Source organism: Chlorocebus sabaeus, chromosome 6 (assembly GCF_047675955.1).
Source record: "Chlorocebus sabaeus isolate Y175 chromosome 6, mChlSab1.0.hap1, whole genome shotgun sequence".
In the NCBI taxonomy this organism is placed as follows: Eukaryota; Metazoa; Chordata; class Mammalia; order Primates; family Cercopithecidae; genus Chlorocebus; species Chlorocebus sabaeus.
Genome location: NC_132909.1, coordinates 19,691,581 through 19,712,304, shown reverse-complemented (window position 1 = coordinate 19,712,304; position 20,724 = coordinate 19,691,581). Strand labels below are relative to the sequence as shown.

Below are 20,724 nucleotides of genomic sequence, written 5' to 3'. Positions count from 1 at the left end.
CTCACCGGAGGGCCCCGCCCTGTATTACACATGCAAATTAAAAACTTTGGATTGACCAATAGGAGACAGTGCATGGCCAGTTCCTGATTCTCACGCCTCACGGCCCTTGCTGTAAAAGGGAAAAGTCAGCGAGGCGTTTGGAATGTAGGGGTGTCGCCTACCAGAAGGACGCGCCTCCTCATGAATATTCAAAATCAGGGGTGGGGTCTTAACCCTTCGCTGGCGGGCCGGCCGGAAGGCAGCCCCTCCCCCCCACAGGCGGGAACAGGATGTAAGCCCCGGCGACAGCGGGGGAGGGGAAACCCCGGGCGACCGCCCCCCGCCTCACAGCTGGGACTGGACTCTCCCGCCCCAGATGTGGCGCCGCCGCCGTCACACGAGCCCCGTGTCACCCAGCCGGGAGCCCGAGGGGTCCAGAGGCTCGGACCCGGGCGTCCGGAATTTCTGCACCGCATCCTGAGAGACCCCGAGGTCCAGGCCCCGGCGCTCAGGCTGCAGGACTTGAGCCATCCAGGTGCGCAGCGCCCCCTCCTGGAGGAGCCGGGAGCCCGGACGTCACCCCGGGGGACCCTGGAGGCCGAGCGCCCCGTATTCCCGGTTTCGAGAACTTAGGATCCAGGACCGCAGACTCCCTCCAGGGCTCCGATCCCAAGGCCCCGCGTTGGAGGAACTTGAGATCTGGACTTCTAAGCGCCCCAACGAGTTTTGAGCTGCAGCGTCCATCACTTCAAGGGGACCCAGGACTTTGGGACCCCCCTGTGCTCCTACCTGGAGGGAGTTTCATTCCTGCCCCTGGAATTAGGGGAACTCAGAAATCCACCCCCCACCCACGGCCCTACCTAGAAGACTCAGGAATGTGGGTCCCCAGCGCCCCCATCTGAGGCTCCAGAGTCGAGGCTCCTAGCATCCCCTACTTAGAACACCGATAAATTCCGACTGCGGGACCCCAGTCTCCGAGAGACCCCAGATTCTATTCCTGGAGCCTGAGAGCCCGAAGTTCACGCCCCTGAGTCTGGGCTCCGCACTTCCCCGGGGACCGCGTCGGGGTCGCGCAGGAGCCGGGCGGCCTCGGGCCGGGGCTTGAGGCTCCCCGGGAGGTGAGGGGGGAGGCGAGGGGCCCAGGCAGACTGGGGGAGGGGGCGGCGCCACTGCTGAACAATGAGGGGGCGTGCCGGCGGGGGGCGAGCCGAGGCGCCGGCGGGAGTTGGGGGATGGAGGGGTGTGGGAAGGCGCTGGGGAGGCTGCGGCTGTGGGGACCGCGATCGGGGTTCGGAGAGACCGGCCGGAGGGGGTGCGAGGGCTCGGGGCCAGCGCCCCAGCGCGCAGCTCTCGGCGGGGGAGGCAGCCGTCTGCAGGACCCTGGCATCCGGTCCCCCAGCCTCCGCCCTCCCCTGGGACCTCGCGGCCTCCCGCCCACGGCTTTTCCCAGCCCTGCCCCTCGCCCTCCGCTCCAGCCGGAGCCCAAACGTTCCCAGGATCCCTAAGCCTCCGGCCCCAGACAAACGGGACTCGCAGCCTCTGCGCCTCCCGCTCCGTTCACTCTTCTTTGTCTCAGCCTTTCCATCTTTTTCCCCAGGTTCTCTCTCCTTGTCCCCTTCTTTCTGTCACTTTGTGCCTCCCCCATTAGTTACTCCCAGGGGCCCCTCCCTGGATTTACACCACGCTGCTAATTCTCAGCCCCCATCTGTGAGTTTGGGCGACGGAGAGGCCCATGGGGACCTGATATCCAAGAAGGGGCTCTTTCTGCAGGACTGCTGGGCCGCTCAGCCATGCCAGAGGGAGCCCAAGGACTGAGCCTCTCCAAACCTACCCCAACCCTCGGGTGTGGCCGAAGAGGTGAAGTGTGTGACTGTAGCACCGTGTGTGAGACTCGGACAGGTGAGCCCAGAGGCAGGGGCGGAGCCTGTGGGGCATTTATTCCTGGGCGATGCTGGCAAGGCAGGGTGATGGAGACAGCCCAAGGCCAACTCGCACAAAGCTCCGAGTCTGGTGGGGGAGGCGGGCCCATCCCCAGGCAATGACAGGCCAGAGGGGGCAGCGCTGGGCAGAGTAGTCAGGGATGTGATCAGGCTGTGATCGTGGATCCTCGGAGCTCGGAAGGGCAGGGGAAGGTTCCTGGAAGTGGGAACATCTCAACTGAGAAGTGGAAGATTAGGGGGAAGCATTTGGGCAAAGACGAGGAAGAGTATTCTACATGCAAGGAACAGCATGTGCAAAGGCCCAGAGCTGAGAAAAGCCTTCATGTAAGTGACTGAAAGAAGTTGAGTGAATGCAGAGTGTAAGAAGAGGGGTGGCCGTGGGAAGAGAACTGGCTGGAGGGATCTGTGTCGGCCACATTGCCCAGTGCCCTGTGGATCTGAGAATTTTGGACTTTATCCCCAGGGGCAGGAAGGGGTTATACTCACGGGAGTGACACAGTCAGATGGGCAAATTAATAAAGGTCTACCTAGCTGATTCATGAAGGTGGATTAGAGAAATGGAAGCCAGAAGTCCAGAGAGGACCGTGATGGGAGAGGATGGGACTGGACCAAGGCAGGGCAGTGGGGAGAGGAGGAAAGAACTTGTGGGAAAGCTGTTGGACAGGTGTGGGTGAGGGTGTGGGCTGAAGGCATGAAAGCCTGTGGAAGTCCGGTGCATGGGGAGATTTCTCTGACCTCCTGTTCCACACCCCAGCAGCTCCTGCAGCCCCCACCATGACCTCCCCCCGAGGTTCTGGGAGCTCCACATCCCTGAGCACAGTGGGCTCTGAGGGGGATCCAGCCCCGGGACCCACTCCAGCCTGCTCAGCCTCCAGGCCAGAGCCCCTTCCAGGGCCCCCCATCCGCCTACATCTCTCTCCGGTGGGGATCCCAGGTTCAGCCAAACCCTCAAGGCTGGAGCGTGTGGCCCGGGAGATCGTGGAGACAGAGCGGGCCTACGTCAGAGACCTCCGCAGCATCGTGGAAGTAAGCCGGGCAGACACGCTAGGGCAGTGGGTACCCAGGCCAGCCCCTTGGCTCCCGTAACCCCAGTCATCCCCACAGGACTACCTGGGCCCTCTGCTGGACGGCGGGGTCCTAGGGCTGAGCGTGGAGCAGGTGGGCACGCTGTTTGCCAACATTGAGGACATCTACGAGTTCAGCAGGTCAGGGGCAGGGGGGACAGGCAGGGGGCATTGATTGGTTGGAGGGTCTATTTCCTAACCCAAACTTCGGAGCTTCGTAGTGTCCTGTCCAGGCTGGTATGTGGGGTTGTGACATTGGACAAGGATCCGGGATCATGACTGGGAGTGAGGACCCAGAGTAAGGGAGGGGCATAGGGGATGGGAGTGAGAGGACCTGGATGAAGCCCAAACACCGGGACAGGGTCCTGGCATCAGGACAAGGCCTTGGGGCTGTGTCAGCTCTGGGCTCACGATGAATCCAAGAATCACGTGGGGCCTGAAGGCCGGGACAGCGTGAGCATGCGTGTGACCCCCTAAGCCTGATTTGCCTGGGACTTTTCCAGTTTTAGCACTGAAAGCCCTCGTCCTAGGAAACTGCTCAGTCCCAGACAAACCAGGATGGTTGGTCGCTGTGGTAAGGAGGACGCTGGGGTCCAAGGATCGTGACACGGAAAAGTGCCTTGACGAGGTCTCCGGATTACAGCAGGATCTTAAGATCATCCTAGCTCTTTAGGTCATGACATGACACCCCTAGGCTCATGCCAGCAGTGACACAAGTTCAAGCTGAGGAATGAGAAGCTGTCCAGGGACAAAGTCTAAGCAGGTTACCATGTCCCGTGTAGCCCTCAGAGGACCCTTCCTCCGGACGTGACATCCCCTTAGGAGATGCTGGCAGTCAGCAAGCCCCGAGCCCCAGCAGATCACTGGGGCCTCAGCCTCCTGGAGGCCTCCCATGGAGGGGTTCGTGGAGGCAGGCGGTTCCTCACCCTCCCCTCTCCCCCGTAGCGAGCTCCTGGAGGACTTGGAGAACAGCAGCAGCGCCGGGGGCATTGCTGAGTGCTTCGTGCAGAGGGTGAGTGGAGGGTTGGGGGGCTCTCGGTCCTAGATGGGGCCTTTGTAGAGGGGGGAGAGCAGGCTTGGGCTAGGATGGAAGGGGGGTCGTGGGAAGCCAGGACCTGGGGTCTCCCTGACTCCCATGTCACCCGCAGAGCGAGGATTTTGACATCTACACATTGTACTGCATGAACTACCCGAGGTGAGGGGCAGGAGCCCCTGCCGGGCCTCAGGCCGTGCCCACAAGCTGATGTGCCAGTCACCCTCCCTCTACCCCCGACCCATCCAGCACCGACCCCTGCCAGGCTGTGACAGTAACTGAACCTCTTCCTCACTGCCCCACCCTCTGTCAGACCCTGACCCTTCCCAAACCCTGGCCCCTCCCTAACCCCTCTTGTCCCTGCCCACTGGAACTGACGATCCCCCACTGACCTGTGCTGTGCCCCCAGCTCCCTGGCCCTGCTCCGGGAGCTGTCGTTGTCTCCACCAGCAGCGCTGTGGCTGCAGGAGCGCCAGGCCCAGCTTCGCCACTCACTGCCCCTGCAGAGCTTCCTGCTGAAACCTGTCCAGCGCATCCTCAAGTACCATCTGCTGCTGCAGGTCAGCTAGGGCCCCTGGAGCCAGGCTGGGGAGGGCGAGATGCTGTCCCTTGACCACTGTTGATGCATCTGGAGGGTGGACAACAGGCTGTGCCACCTGGGGAGGGATCCAGTCCCTAGAAACTGGGCCAGTGGGCCGGGTGCAGTGGCTCACACCTATAATCCCAGCATTTTGGGAGGCCCAGGTGAGAAGATCACTTGAGCCCAGAATTTCAAGACCAGGCTGGGCAACATAGCAAAACCTCACCTCTATAAAAATTTTTCTAAAATTAGCCGGGCACAGTGGCTTACAACTGCAGTCCCAGCTACTTGGAGGCTGAGGTGGGAGGATTATTTGAGCCCGGGAGTTCGAGGCTGTGGTGAGATGTGACTGTGCCACTGCACTCCAGCCTGGGTGATGGAGCAAGACCCTGTCTCAAAAAAGAGAAGAAAGAAAGAAACTGGGCCAGCATTTGGTGTAGGGTCTTGCTGGCAGTGACGCCTGGAACCAGCTCATTCCACTTCCTGTCTCTGCCTGTTTGTCTTCCTCCATCTCTGCCCCTACCTTTTTTTTTTTTTTTGAGACGGAGTTTCGCTCTTGTTGCCCAGGCTGGAATGCAATGGCGCGACTGCAACCTCCGCCTCCTGGGTTCAAGCGATTCTCCTGCCTCAGCCTCCCGAGTAACTGGGATTGCAGGCATGTGCCACCATGCCTGACTAATTTTATTTTCTTTTTTTTTCTGCATTTTTAGTAGAGACAGGGTTTCACTACGTTGGCCAGGCTGGTCTCGAACTCCTAACCTCAGATGATCCACCTGCCTCAGCCTCCCAAAGTGCTGGGATTACAGGCGTGAACCACAGCGCCCAGTCCTACCTTTTTTTTTGCCTTTGAGATGGAGTTTCGCTCTTGTCGACTAGGCTGGAGTGCAGTGGTGTGATCTTGGCTCACTGCAACCTCCATCTCCTGGATTCAAGTGATTCTCCTGGCTCAGCCTCCTGAGTAGCTAGGATTACAGGCGCACACCACCATGCTCGGCTAATTTTTGTATTTTTAATAGGGACGGGGTTTCACTATGTTGGCCAGGTTAGTCTTGAACTCCTGGCCTCAGGTAATTTGCCCACCTCAGCCTCCCAAAATGCTGGGATTACAGATGTGAGCCACTGCGCCTGGCCTCTGCCCCTATCTTTCTATTTCTCCATCTGCTGTTGCTCTCATTCTCTTTCGCCTTCTCTGTTTCTCCCCCCATCCCTGTGTGCCTGGTGGCTGCCTGACAGGAACTAGGGAAGCACTGGGCGGAGGGCCCAGGTGCTGGGTGCCGCGAGATGGTGGAGGAAGCTATTGTGTCCATGACAGCGGTTGCCTGGTACATCAACGACATGAAGCGCAAGCAGGAGCATGCGGCGCGCCTCCAGGTGGCCCCAGGGTGGGCTGGGGCTTGCTGGATGAGGGAGTGAGCGCGGGGGCTTTGGGGGCGGGTGGGGGGATATCAGTGCTTCAGAGGTAGCCTTGGAGGGTTGGCTGGGACAGCACGGCCCTGTTGCTAACCCCCCTGTTTTGGTGTGTATGTGTGTACTACCTACCTATGCTTGTCTCTGTGCCCGGCGCACCTGGCGGTGTCCCGGCAGGAAGTGCAGCGGCGGCTGGGTGGCTGGACCGGCCCGGAGCTCAGTGCTTTTGGGGAGCTGGTGCTGGAGGGCGCGTTCCGAGGAGGTGGAGGGGGCGGCCCCCGGTTACGAGGGGGTGAGCGGCTGCTCTTCCTGTTCTCTCGGATGCTCCTGGTGGCCAAGCGCAGGGGGCTGGAGTACACCTACAAAGGCCACATCTTTGTGAGTTTGGGGATGGGGTGGGGCTAGAATACTACCTACAAAGTATGCCCCAAATACTTGTATCTGTGTGCCCAACGGTGTGGGCCAGGGACCCTGCCACATTTTCTTGAGTTAGAGAATGGAGGTCAAGGGAAGGTTTCTTTCTAGTGTATAGAATAAGAGCTGCCCCAATTAAGAGAAAAAGGAAGAAGGCTGGGTGTGGTGGCTCATTCCTGTAATCCCAGCACTTTGGGAGGTCGAGACCGGCAGATCACTTGAAGTCAGGAGTTCGAGGCCAGCCTAGCTAACAGGGTGAAACCCTGTCTCTACTAAAAATACAAAAATTAGCTGGGTGTGGTGGCACACGCCTGTAATCCCAGCTACTGGGGAGGCTGAGGCAGGAGAATTACTTGAACCCAGGAGGCAGAGGTTGCAATGAACCAGGATCGTGCCACTGCACTCCAGTCTAGGTGACAGAGCGAGACTCCATCTCAAAAAAAAAAAAAAAAAAACGGGAGAGGAAACCCACCATACAGGCTTATGGGGTACATATCTTCCTAGGGAGTAGGACCCGGATACACCTCCAAGGGTGTCTCCGTACAAGGGACATCACAGAGCCCAAGGACTCTGAGCTTGCTGCCCCTCTCTTTCCTTCCAGTGCTGCAACCTGAGCGTAAGCGAGAGTCCCCGAGACCCTCTAGGGTTCAAGGTGTCTGATCTGACCATTCCCAAGCACAGACACCTGCTCCAGGTGAGCATGCAGTGGGGTCAGACTGGCAGGGATCCCCCAACCTCGAGACCTCACACCTGGCCCCCTGACTCTACTGCAACCCACTCCCAGGCCAAGAACCAAGAAGAGAAGAGGCTGTGGATTCACTGTCTCCAGCGCCTCTTCTTTGAGAACCACCCCGCCTCCATCCCTGCCAAGGTACAGCTCCCGCCACAGCCAGGCGCCCTCTGAGTGCTGGAGACACCGTCCCCCAGTAGTACTAAGAGACGCCCCTGCCCAGTGCCGGAGCAGTCTCTTACAATGTGATTGCTAAAAGTGCAGAATTCTGCTACTGGGGTTTGAATCTTAGCTCTACCATGTCCCTGCTTTGTGACCTTGGGCAAGTAACTTAACTTCTCTGAGCCTTAACTTCCTCACCTAGAGGAATGATAGCACCTTCATCCTAGGGCTGTGGTGATGATTAATGGTCACCAGCCACGTCGTCATGGGCTTGACCAATAGAAGCACCCATCAGCTGGCTGTGGCAGCTCATGCCTTATAATCCCAGCACTTCAAGGGGGTGATGTGGGAGGATGACTTGGGCCCAGGAGCTCGATACCAGCTTGGGCAACATAGTGAGACCCTGTCTCTAAAAAACATTTTTTAATTAGCTGGGGCTGGCCGGGCACGGTGGCTCACGCCTGTAATCCCAGCATTTTGGGAGGCCAAGGCAAGCGGATCACCTGAGGTCGGGAGTTCGAGACCAGCCTTACCAACATGGAGAAACCCCGTCTCTACTTAAAAAATACAAAATTGGGCCGGGCACGGTGGCTCACGCCTGTAATCCCAGCACTTTGGGAGGCTGAGGCGGGTGTATCACGAGGTCAGGAGATCGAGACCATCCTGCCTAACACGGTAAAACCCCGTCTCTACCAAAAATACAAAAAATTAGCCAGGCGTGGTGGTGGGCGCCTATAGTCCCAGCTACTTGGGAGGCAGGAGAATGGTGTGAACCCAGGAGGCAGAGGTTGCAGCGAGCCGAGATCGCGCCACTGCACTCCAGACTGGACGACAGAGTGAGACTCCGTCTTAAAAGAAAAAAATACAAAATCAGCCAGGCATGGTAGTGCATGCCTGTAATCCCAGCTACTTGGGAGGCTAAGGCAGGAGAATCGCTTGAACCCAGGAGGCGGAAGTTGCGGTGAGCTGAGATCACACCATTGAACTCCAGCCTGGGCAATAAGAGCAAAAAAATTTTTTAATCAAAAAAATTAAAATTAAAATTAAAATAAAATAGCTGGGCTGGGTGTGGTGGCTCACGCCTGTAATCCTAACACTTCAGGAGGCCAAGGCAGGTGGATCACCTGAGGTAAGGAGTTCGAAACCAACTTGGCCAACATGTTGAAACCCCATCTCTACTAAAAACACAAAAATTACCGGGCGTGGTAGCAGGCACCTGTACTCCCAGCAACTCAAGAGGCTGAGGCAGGAGAATCGCTCAAACCGGGAGGCAGAGGTTGCAGTGAGCCGAGATCACACCTTTGCACTCCAACCTTAGCTGACTGTGGTGCACATCTGAAATCCCAGCTACTCAAGAGGGTGAGGTGGGAGGATCGCTTGATCCCAGGAAGTAGAGGCTGGAGTGAGCTATGATGGCACCACTGTACTCCAACCTGGTGGATAGAGCAAGATCATTAAAAAAAAAAAAAAGAACAGCACCCATTAATGGGCATGACTGTGATGCTTAAAGCATCCTCCCTGTGGTACTCCAAAATCGACCCACCTCAGCCCTCATCCTTCTGTCTTTCAGGCAAAGCAAGTTCTCCTTGAAAACAGCCTGCATTGTGAGTTGGGGCCTTGGGCTGGGAGGGTGTGGAAGTAGAGGAATTACTTCCAAGAAAAGTTGGCTCTTAGCCCCAAAACTCTCCCCACAGGTGCCCCCAAAAGTAAGCCTGTCCCAGAGCCCCTGACGCCCCCACTTGGGTCTCCTCGACCTCGAGATGCTAGAAGTTTTACCCCTGGGCGAAGGAACACAGGTAAAGGCGGTGGATCCCTGAGTCCCGGCCCTCAGCCCTCACTTCCCTAGGACCCGGGAGCTGGGCTCACGCAGGGCTCTGGCCCTCCCTCCCACAGCTCCATCTCCTGGGCCCTCTGTGATTCGCCGAGGCCGCAGGCAGTCTGGTGAGCGCTCACCCCTAAGGGTGATCCAGGCACTGGGGTGGGAGCTGGGCTCCTGACATCACTGTGTCCTCCCCGCAGAGCCGGTGAAGGACCCTTATGTCATGTTCCCACAGAACGGTCAGTGACTGCCCTGGCTTAGCCTGGTCCATCCCTGTCTGTCTCCTGGCGGGATGTCTGTGGTGGGTTGGGGAGGGGTGGTTGCTTCAGCTCATCAGTTATGGGGGATCACTCTTTTTCCCTTACATCTCACTAATGTTTTTCTCTCTCTCATCTCTCCATCCTCAGCTAAGCATGGATTCAAGGTAAGAGATATCTCGAGATGGGGTCTGGGCACCTTGACTTCTGGGTCTGATAGAGAAGGGAGCTTGAGTTCCAAAATCCTGGGTCTGAATGGGAAAGGGATTGGGGCCAGACAGAATAGCTCATGCCTGTAATCTCAGTACTTTGGGAGGTCAAGGCAGGAGGATTGCTTGAGCCTAGGAGTTTGAGACCAGCCTGGGCAACATGGCAAAACCCCATCCCTACAAAAAGTACAAAAAAATTAGCCGGGCACACCAGTACATACCAATGGTCCCAGCTACTCAGGAGGCTGAGGTAGGAGGATTGCTTGAGCCTGAGAGTTAGAGGTTGCAATGAGCTGAGGTCGAGCCACTGCACTCTAGCCTGGGTGACAGTGAGACTCTGTCTCAAATAAATAAATAAAAATTTTAAAAGAAAAATTAAAAAAAATTTTTTTGATTGAGCCAGCCACGGTGGCTCACACCTGTAATCCCAGCACTTTGGGAGGCCAAGGCGGGTGGATCACCTGAGGTCAGGAGTTTGAGACCAACCTGGCCAACAAGGAGAAACCCCGTCTCTATTAAAAATACAAAAATTAGCTGGCCATGGTGGCAGCCACTTGTAATCCCAGCTACTCAGGAGGCTGAGGCAGGAGAATTGCTTGAAGCTGGGAGGTAGAGGTTGCGGTGAGCTGAGATCGAGCCACTGCACTCCAGCCTGGGTGACAGACTGAGACATCGTCTCAAAAAAAAATAAAAATAAAAAATAAATTAGCCAGGCGTGGTGGCAGGTGCCTGTAGTCCCAGCTACTTGGAGGCTGAGGCAGGAGAATGGCATGAACCTGGGAGGCGGAGCTTGCAGTGAGCCAAGTTCACGCCACTGCACTCCAGCCTGGGCAACAGAGAGAGACTGTCTCAAAAAGAAAAAAAAATTAAAAAAATTGTCCAGCCTGGGTGACAGAGCAAGACCCTGTCTCAAATAAATAAATAAATAAACAAAACTTAAAAACAAACAAACAAAAATTGGCCAGGTATGATGGCACACACCTGTAGTCCTAGCTACTCAGGAGGCTGAGGTGGGAGGATTGCTTGAACCCAGGAAGTCGAAGCTGCAGTGAGCTATGATCACACCATTGCACTTCAGCCTGGACAACAGAGTAAGACCCTGTCTAAAAAAAAAAACAAAACAAAACAAAATCTGGGCACAGTGGCTCACGCCTGTAATCCTAGCACTTTGGGAGGCTGAGGCAGACGGATCACTTGAGGTCAAGAGTTTGCAACCAGCCTGGCCAACATGGTGAAACCCTATCTCTACTAAAAATACAAATACTAGCCAGACATTGTGGCAGGCTCCTGTAATCCCAGCTACTCAGGAGGCTGATGCAGGAGAATTGCTTGAACCCGGGAGGCAGAGGTTGCAGTGAGCAGAGATGGTGCCATTGCACTCCAGGCTGGGCGACAGAGCAAGACTCCGTCTCAAAACAAACACACACAAATGAAGGGGATTGGGGCTTGGGGTCCTCTGTGTGAGGGAGGAGTCTCCATTCCTTCCATTGCTTTCCCTCCTTCACAGCATGCTGGCAGTGAAGGTGAACTCTACCCCTCAGAATCTCAGCCAGCAGTTTCAGGCTCTGGACCGCCTGAGGACCTAGAGGATGCTGGACCTCCAACACTGGACCCCTCTGGGACCTCAATCACTGAAGAAATCCTGGAACTGCTGAATCAGCGAGGCCTTCGAGATCCAGGGGTGAGCTGGCTGTCCCATCATCGTGTCCTTGGGCCTCTGGGTGTGGGCACACAGACCAGGGACCAGGTAGCTCATGCTCATACCTTTTTTTTTTTTTTTTTGAGATGGAGTCTTGCTCTGTTGCCAGGCTGGAGTGCAGTGGCACGATCTCGGCTCACTGCAAGCTCTGCCTCCCAGGTTCAAACGATTCTCCTGCCTCAACCTCCTGAGTAGCTGGGACTACAGGTGCCTGCCACCATGCCCGGCTAATTTTTTTTTTTTTCCCCCCTGTGTTTTTAGTAGAGACAGGGTTTCACCGTGTTGGCCAGGCTGGTCTTGAACTCCTGACCTCAAGTGACCCGCCCACCTTGGCCTCCAAAAATGCTGAGATTACAGGCATGAGCCACCGTGCCCGGCCACCATGCTGATATCTTTGGCTTCTTCTCCTGTGCCCACTATAGCCATCATCCACACATGACATTCCCAAGTTTTCCGGAGACTCCCAGGTGCCTGGTGACAGCGAAACCCTCACATTCCAAGCCCTGCCCAGCCGGGACTCTTCTGAAGAGGAGGAGGAGGAGGAGGAGGAAGGACTCGAGATGGATGAACGGGGGCCTTCCCCACTCCATGTCCTGGAAGGGCTTGAAAGTTCCAGTGCAGCTGAAATGCCCAACATTCCCTGCCTTACCAAAATTCCTGACGTGCCCCACCTTCCTGAAATTCCCAGCCGCTGTGAAATTCCCGAAGGTCCCCTCCTTCCTAGTCTCTCTGACATTTCTGGTGTTTTTGAGATGCCCTGCCTTCCAGCCATGCCTAGTGTCCCCGACACCCCCAGTCTTTCTAGCACTCCCACCCTCCCCTGTGACTCCTGGCTCCAGGGGCCTCTGCAGGAACCAGTTGAGGCTCCAGCCACCAGGAGAGAACTGTTCTCTGGAAGCAATCCTGGGAAACTGGGAGAGTCGCCCTCAGGAGGCAAGGCAGGGCCAGAGGAGGATGAAGAAGGGGTATCATTTCCAGACTTCCAGCCCCAGGATGTCACCCAACATCAGGGATTCCCAGATGAGCTGGCATTCCGCTCTTGCTCAGAAATCCGGAGTGCCTGGCAGGCATTGGAGCAGGGGCAGCTGGCCCGGCCAGGCTTCCCAGAGCCACTGCTGATCCTGGAGGATTCGGATCTGGGTGGAGACAGCGGGAGTGGGAAGGCCAGAGCCCCAAGTTCGGAAAGGACAGCATCCCGAGTGCGAGAGCTGGCCCGGCTGTACAGTGAGCGGATCCAGCAGATGCAGCGGGCGGAGACTCGGGCATCAGCCAACGCCCCCCGCCGCCGGCCTCGGGTTCTGGCCCAACCCCAGCCATCCCCCTGTCTGCCCCAGGAGCAGGCGGAGCCAGGTGAAATCCGGGTACGTGGTTGGCAGAGGTGGTCTCCGCTAGGGTAGTGGTCCTGACTTGATCCTCTTTTTGCATTCAGGGCTCCTGCCTGCCTTTGGACACGTGCTGGTGTGTGAGTTGGCCTTCCCGCTGACATGTGCCCAGGAGTCTGTCCCCCTGGGTCCTGCTGCCTGGGTTCAAGCTGCCATACCTTTGTCGAAGCAGGGAGGCAGCCCGGATAGCCAGGGTCTACATGTTTCAAATTTGCCTAAGCAAGACCATCCGGGCATCCACGTTCCAGCTGCTACCCTTCTGCCTGAACAAGGAGGTTCCCAGCATGTCCAGGCTCCAGCCGCTACACCTTTGCCCAAGCAGGAATGCCCCCTACACCTCCAGGTGCCAGCTCTTACAACTTTCCCTGATCCAGGCCACCCGGAAACCCAAGTTCCAGCTACCACTCCTTTGCCTGAGCATAGAAGTCACGTGGCTATACCAGCTCCGTCCACCGCCTTTTGTCCTGAGCAGGGACACTGTGTGGACATCCACGTTCCCACCACTCCAGCTTTGCCCAAGGAGATTTGTTCTGATTTCACAGTTTCAGCCACCACTCCTGTGCCCAAGCAAGAAGGTCACCTAGACAGCGAGAGCTCAACCAATATCCCACTAACAAAGCAAGACGGTTCCAGGGATGTTCCGGGCCCAGACCCTGTCTGCAGTCAGCCCATCCAGCCTTTGCCTTTGCACGGAAGCAGCCTGGACCCCCAGGGCCCAGGCGACACCCCACTGCCCTTGCCATGTGATCTCCCAGACCTTCAGATTCCAGGTACCTCACCTTTGCCTGCACACGGAAGCCACCTGGACCATCGGATCCCAGCCAACGCCCCACTGTCTCTGTCCCAGGACATCCCAGACATTCAGGTTCCAGCTACCACACCTTCGCCCCTGCCACAAGGCCTCACAGACATCTGGGTCCAAGCCCTCCCAATGTCACCCAAGCAGGGAAGCCTCCCAGACATCCAGGGTCCAGCGGCTATACCTCCACTTCAGGAGCCAAGCCTTACAGACACACAGGTCCAAAAACTCACACCTTTATTGGAGCAGAAGAGCCTCACAGATGCCCATGATCCAGCTGCCACACCTTTACCCGAGAGAGGAGGCTCTCTAGACATTCAGGGTCTCTTACCCACCCCGTTTCAGACCACCATGGTTTTGTCCAACCCAGGAGGCTCCTTAGCCTCTCATGTTGCCAGGTTGGAGTCTTCAGACTTGACCCCACCTCATAGTCCCCCACCTTCCAGCCGTCAGCTCCTGGGCCCCAATGCAGCTGCCCTCTCCAGATACCTGGCAGCCTCATATATCAGCCAGAGCCTGGCTCGGCGGCAGGGGCCTGGGGGAGGGGCCCCTGCAGCCTCCCGGGGCTCCTGGTCCGCCTCTGCTCCCACGTCACGGGCATCTTCGCCGCCCCCCCCAGCCCCAGCCACCACCTCCCCCAGCCAGGCGGCTCAGCTATGCCACAACGGTTAATATCCACGTGGGTGGGGGTGGGCGGCTGCGGCCAGCCAAGGCCCAGGTCCGGTTGAACCACCCTGCTCTCTTGGCCTCCACACAGGAATCTATGGGCCTTCGCAGGGCCCAGGGGGCTCCTGATGCCCGCTTCCGTATGTGAACCAGGACATGAGACTTCCCCAAAGCAAGGACTTCAGCCAGATGCCACAGACCCTCAGAACTTGACCCGGAAGTCCAGACACTGAACGCAGGCCTCAAAACTGCGGCTTTCCAGCTCCTGGTTTCTGCGTCGGTGAATGGCCCTTCTTGCCTTGATCCACAGGGATGGGGAAGGGAATGTCATCAATGTTTTGTTAATACTGATTGTTTCATGCGATGATGTGTATTTTCCCATCCTGGAGGCTGTGGGGGATGACAAGACAATGAATGGGAAGGTCTAACACAGAACAAATCAGTGGTTCTGAACACTTGGGGAATCTCAGACTCCTTTGAGAATTATTGGAAAATGGATCCACTATAATTTGGAGTGTGATTTCAGCAGGTGTGTTAACTACTTGACTCCCATTCAGGAAAGCCAAGTTAAGAAGCTCTGCTTCAAATAGACCCCAGAAATCCATTCCCTTGGCAATTTATACAGTTAATGTCTCCCACCATCCGTTCATCTCACCCCCCCTGCCGTCTCCACCTGTCCATCCAGCTGTTGCTCCATCTAACTTTCCCTCTCCATCTACCCATCTTCCAGTCCCTCATCTCACCTATCTACCTTGCTTATCCGACTGTCTGCCCTCTTCACCCATCCATCCCTTTATCATTCTACCCCCATCTGGCATTCCATCCCTCCATCCATTTATGCATCATCCCACTTACCCGTCTTCCATCCAGCACTCCATCCATCCATCTCTCCCTCCATATTTCCATCTGTGTCCATTCACCCACTCATTTTGCCATCCATACATACTCACCCAGCCATCTCCCAATCCATCGACATACTCATCCCTCCCTCACTAGACTCTTCCGGGTCTTAGTACTATGACACTTCAGAGACAATTCCATGCTGATACAGGGGAGATCAATTTTGGGGTTCTGGAATAAGTCTGTCCCACATCTGTCTTGATTTCCCTTGGCATCCTCACCACCAGTTCCTCATGAATATCCCAGTTCTTGTGCCCACTCACATACCTCAGATCCCTTCACTCCTCCCCCCAGTTGGCAGCCTCTACAATTCATCCACATGCTCCCTCCCCCAGCAAAATAATTCAGGTCGTGGAGACAAAAGGCTTTTATGTTAGGTTCTGTCTGCCCCCTTGTTCCAGCAGTGGTATGCCCAGGGAGAGGCACAATTTAAGCAGTGTCTTTGGTGCTGATATTAGCTGCTTTCATCAAATACTTAGCATCTTGTGCTTTAGCACATTATTTATGTAAGCTCCCCTGGGATTCTCTAACGCACCCTGGTGTCCTGGCATGAATTCAAGTCCCATCTTTACTTATCTGGTGTGGGTCCTCCCTCTGAGCCGGTTTTCTCATCTACAAAATGAAGACAACGGTACTTCCCTCCTGGGATCATTGAAAGATTTAGGGAGCGTATCCTCCCACTTCCCAAATATGTTTGAACCTCTGACTTGCTTAGGAGCATCATTCAAATCACAGATCTAGTCCCGACTTTGAATCAGGACCCCCAGGGCAAGAGGAGCTTGGGAATCTGATTTTTTTTTTTTTTTTTTTGAGATAGAGTCTCACTCTGTCACCCGGGCTTGAGTGCAATAGCGCAATCTTGGCTCATTGCAACCTCCACCTGCTGGGTTCAAGCAATTCTCATGCCTCGGCCTCCCAATTACAGGCGTGCACCACCATGCTCAGATAATTTTTGTAATTTTAGTAAAGACAGGGTTTTGCCATGTTGGCCCAGGCTGGTCTCAAACTCCTGACCTCAAGTGATCCGCCCACCTTGGCCTCCCAAAGTGCTGGCATTACAGGCATGAGCTATCATGCCTGGCTGGGAATCTGAATTTTTTTTTTTTTTTAAACGGAGTTTCCCTCTTGCTGGAGTGCAATAGCATGATCTCGGCTCACTGCAACCTCTGCCTCCCGGGTTCAAGTGATTCTCCTGCCTCAGCTTCCCAAGTAGCTGGGATTACAGGCGGCCACCACTACGCCCAGCTAATTTTTGTATTTTGTAGTAGAGACAGGGTTTCGCCATATTGGCCAGGCCATAGTGGTCTTGAACTCGACCTCAGATGATCCGCCTGCCTCAGCCTCCCAAAGTGCTGGGAATACAGGCGTGAGCCACCACACCCTGCCCAGGAATCTGAATTTTCAGCAATCAGTTAACAGCAAATAAGCTGCGATTTACTGGGTACTAAGCACATACTATGAGCATTACAGCCACTTTATATAGGCTCATTCACTGTCCTCATAACATCCCTAATACGCAAGTGAGCATGTTTTTAAATCCTCAGTCTGTGCCTGCCTCAGTGAGGAAATTGAGGCAGGCACAGAGAGGCTAAGGGATTTGCCTAGTCACACAGCTAGGAAGGTGCAGCACTGAGACTCGAATCCACACAGCTTGGCTCAAGTCTACCATTAAATTTGCTTGTCCTGGCCAGGTGCAGTGGCTCATGCCTGTAATCCCAACAGTTTGTGAGGCCGAGGCAAGTGGATCACTTGAGGTGAGGAGTTCGAGACCACACCAGCCTGGCCAACATGGTGAAATCCCGTCTCTACTAAAAATACAAAAAGCCAGGCGTAGTAGGCGCCTGTAATCCCAGCTACTCACGAGGCTGACGCAGAAGAATCACTTTAACCTGAAAAGCAGAGGTTGCAGTGAACAGAGATCATGCCACTGCACTCCAGCCTGGGAGACAAGCAAAACTCCGTCTCAAAAAAATAAAATAGGCCGGGCGCGTTGGCTCAAGCCTGTAATCCCAGCACTTTGGGAGGCCGAGACGGGCGGATCACGAGGTCAGGACATCGAGACCATCCTGGCTGACACGGTGAAACCCCGTCTCTACTAAAAAAAATACAAAAAACTAGCTGGGCGAGGTGGCGGGCACCTGTAGTCCCAGCTGCTCAGGAGGCTGAGGCAGGAGAATGGCGTAAACCCGGCAGGCGGAGCTTGCAGTGAGCTGAGATCTGGCCACTGCACTCCAGCCTGGGCGACAGAGCGAGACTCTGTCTCAAAAAAAATAAATAAATAATAATTAAAATAAAATAAAATAAAATAAAATCCATAAACGTGCCTGTCCTGTGCCAGGTGCTGTTCTTGCCAGTGGGGATACAAGAGAGAACACTGCCTTGCCAGCATGGGGCTTGTGGCCTGGTGCTGTGCACGCCTCAGGGGATTCTGATAATTAGCTGAGTACAGTTGCCAGCACAGGGCCTGGCTCAATAAATATTAGCTGCCGGCTTCTGCTCACTTACTGTTTATTGACTGGCTACTGTACACCAGGGCCGGGGCTGTGTCCTGGGGGCCCCGGGGCGACAGAGGTGAACTCCTCAGCCTGGAATGATCCACTCCACTGCAGCCTCCCCAAGGTCAGGACCGCAGCCGATGCTCCCCTCCTCCGCCCCAGCTGCACATTCCCGGCTGAAGGAAGTTCTCAGCCTGGCTTGGGCTTCCAGCGGCGTCGGAATTCCCGGTATTCGAGGAGGCAGGGAGGGAGAAGGGGCCTGTCTACTCCAAGGCCTGGAGCTGGGAAGGAGAGGCAAGCCCCTTTCCAGTCCAGATGTGTCCCAGCTGTGCCTCTGGGAAAGAGCCAGAAGCCTCAGTAAGGGGGTCTCTGGACCCCCCGGGAAAACCATGGGCGCCAGGCTTGCCTCCGCCCCTCCTCCTGGTGTCTGTGAATTCCATTCCTCCCTCCCGCCCAACTCCTACTGCTGCTTCTCGGCCCCAGCTCCGTCACCTCCTCAGGAATACCTTTCCTGCTGGCCCACCTTGGTTCCGAGCCCAGTCCACATCAGAGCTACAGCTAAATCAGGCTCCGAAAGGATAAGGATGGTGCCCACTGTCCTCTCTGGGACATTTAGGTTAATGCCAGCTAGACCTAGTTAACTCGAGTTAACTCTGGCTGCAATGCAAAACTTGGCGAGCTGCAAAACATTTTGCCCCTAGGATAGCTTTCTCATCCTGTGTCACCAACCTCACAGGGATGTGGACACCTCCAACAACCCGAGGCTCCATGAACCCCACTCCTTTCCTTTTCTTTCTTTTTTTTTTCTTTTTTTTTTTTTTTTTGAGAAGGAGGAGTCTTACTCTGTCGCCCAGAGCTGGACTGCAGTGGCGCAATGTCGGCTTACTGCAACATCTACCTCCTGGATTCAAGCGACTCTCCTGCCTCAGCCTCCCGAGTAGCTGGGACTACAGGCGCGTGCCACCATGCTCAACTAATTTTGTACTTTTAGTAGAGACGGGGTTTCACCATGTTGGCCAGGCTGGTGTCCAACTCCTGACCTCAAGTGATCCGCCTGCCTCTGCCTCCCAAAGTGCTGGGATTACAAGAATGAGTCGTTGCGCCTGGCCCCCCACTCCTTTACTTTTTATTTATTTAATTAATTAATTAATTAGAGACAGAGTCTCTCTGTTGCTCAGGCTGGAGTGCAGTGGCAGGATCTTGGCTCATTGCAACCTCTGTTTCTGTGGTTCAAGCGATTCTCCTGCCTCAGCCTCCAGAGTAGCTGGGACTACAGGCACCTGCCACCGCGCCCGGCTTTTTTTTTTTTTTTTTTTTTTTTTGTATTTTTAGTAGAGACCAGGTTTCGCCATGTTGGCAAGGCTGATCTCGAACTCCTGACCTCAGGTAATCCACCTGCCTTGGCCTCCCAAAGTGCTGGAATTACAGACGTGAGCTACCGGGCCCGACCCCCCACTCCTTTTACGTATCCTGTGTCAGTGCTGTCCCATACAACCTTCCTCGATGATGGAAATGTTCTAATTTGTGCAGCCCCGCTTAGTAACCATACATAGCTTCTGAGCTCTGGCTACTGTATCGACTAGGGCAGATACATAGAAAATGAGCAAGAGGACAAAAAATCTCGAGTTGTTAAACGTTCCCCCTGAGCATTTAAGTGCGGGACCTCCCTATTGCCTGCAGAGGCTGGAGCTAGGAAGTAGAGATCACTCCGCTCCCCAAACAATGAAGTTCACTAGCTTCCTATGAGTCATTAGCCACTCAACTAAGCTCTCACTTTACGTCATCAATAGGTTCTTGGAAACTGTGACCTTAAGCGAAAGGACGTATAAGGAAACCAATTTGTTTAAAGGACTGTTATTACAGGATCTGCTTTGTTTTGCTTAAGTCCATTTCCGAGCACCTATCCAAGACGCTGAGGATGCACTGTGCTTTGAAGCCCAACTCCTCTTCCAGCACCAGCAGCAACCCTTGCGTCATCTGTGACTCCTTGGGAGGGGGAAGAGGGCTGTGGTCCCTCAGTGGCCCATGATGAGCACATGGCCCGCCACAGGTGTTCAAGGGAAGCGAATGAGCAAGTTGAGGCGATAGACACCCGAAAATAACTCACCACACTGTAATCCCAGCACTTTGGGAGGCCCAGACGGGCGGATCACGAGGTCAGGAAATCGAGACCATCCTGGCTAACACGGTAAAAACCCGTCTCTACTAAGAATTACAAAAAAAACTAGCCGGGCGAGGCGGCGGGCGCCTGTAGTCCCAGCTACTCGGGAGGCTGAGGCAGGAGAATGGCGTAAACCCGGGAGGCGGAGCTTGCAGTGAGCTGAGATCCGGCCACTGCACTGCAGCCTGGGCGACAGAGCGAGACTCCATCTCAAAAAAAAAAAAAAGAATAAAAAAATAACTCACCACAGACATGGTCTCCCTGACTACTCTTCCTACCGGCCAGCAGCCCCTGGTTCCCATGTTCTCTCCCTCAAGGAGCCCACGTGACTCCTCCAGGCTATCAGGCACCGCCTGAGTCCCACAGCCTTCTGTGCTTTTCCCACAAGCGGCCACCCTGACTCCTTAGCTCCTCATATTGAGGGGCCACAGGGTAGAGATGGGGCCTGTTGAGCAGATTTGTGACAACCTAAACTGGTAGTCAAGAACCTGGGCTCCAGGTCAGGCGGGGTGGCTCACGCCTGTTAATCCCAGCACTTTGAGAGGCCAAGGCAGGAGGATCACCTGAGGTCAGGAGTTCAAGACCAGCCTGGATAACTTTGTGAAACCCTTGTCTCTACTAAAAATACAAAAATCAGTCAGGCGTGGTGGCGCTCGGCTACACAGGAGGCTGAGGCAGGAGAATTGCTTGAACCCAGGAGGCGGAGGTTGCAGTAAGCTGAGATTACACCATTGTACTCGGGCCTAGGCGACAAGAGCAAAACTCCATCTCAAAAAAATAAAAATAAATTAAAAAAAAAAAAAGAAAAAAAGAACCTGGGCTCTTCTACAGCCCAGTTGCCTGTCCAAAATGCCACTTTGGGCCCAGCATGGTAGCTCATGCCTGTAATCCCAGCACCTTGGGAGGCTGAGGCGGAGCTGAGGCAGGACGATCACTTGAAGATAGGAGTTTGAGACCAGCCTTACCAACATAGTGAAACCCCATCTCTACTAAAAATACAAAAATTAGGCCAGGAGCGGTGGCTGACA

The 20,724-nt window shown here is 55.2% G+C and overlaps 1 protein-coding gene across 1 annotated transcript; it reads left to right on the top strand.

Moving 5' to 3' along the window:
• Window positions 1–1,261: 1,261 nt before the first annotated feature.
• PLEKHG2 (pleckstrin homology and RhoGEF domain containing G2) lies at window positions 1,262–14,593 on the top strand. Its single transcript, XM_007996771.3, is given in 20 exon segments — window positions 1,262–1,576; window positions 1,750–1,878; window positions 2,674–2,945; window positions 3,024–3,124; window positions 3,929–3,995; window positions 4,132–4,178; window positions 4,426–4,576; window positions 5,830–5,967; window positions 6,181–6,381; window positions 7,019–7,111; window positions 7,202–7,288; window positions 8,880–8,913; window positions 9,004–9,105; window positions 9,203–9,250; window positions 9,329–9,367; window positions 9,536–9,552; window positions 11,102–11,275; window positions 11,716–12,643; window positions 12,723–14,083; window positions 14,085–14,593. Coding segments are annotated over 19 exon segments (4,173 nt in total). The 5' UTR covers window positions 1,262–1,576; window positions 1,750–1,769; the 3' UTR covers window positions 14,289–14,593.
• The last annotated feature ends 6,131 nt before the right edge of the window (window positions 14,594–20,724 follow it).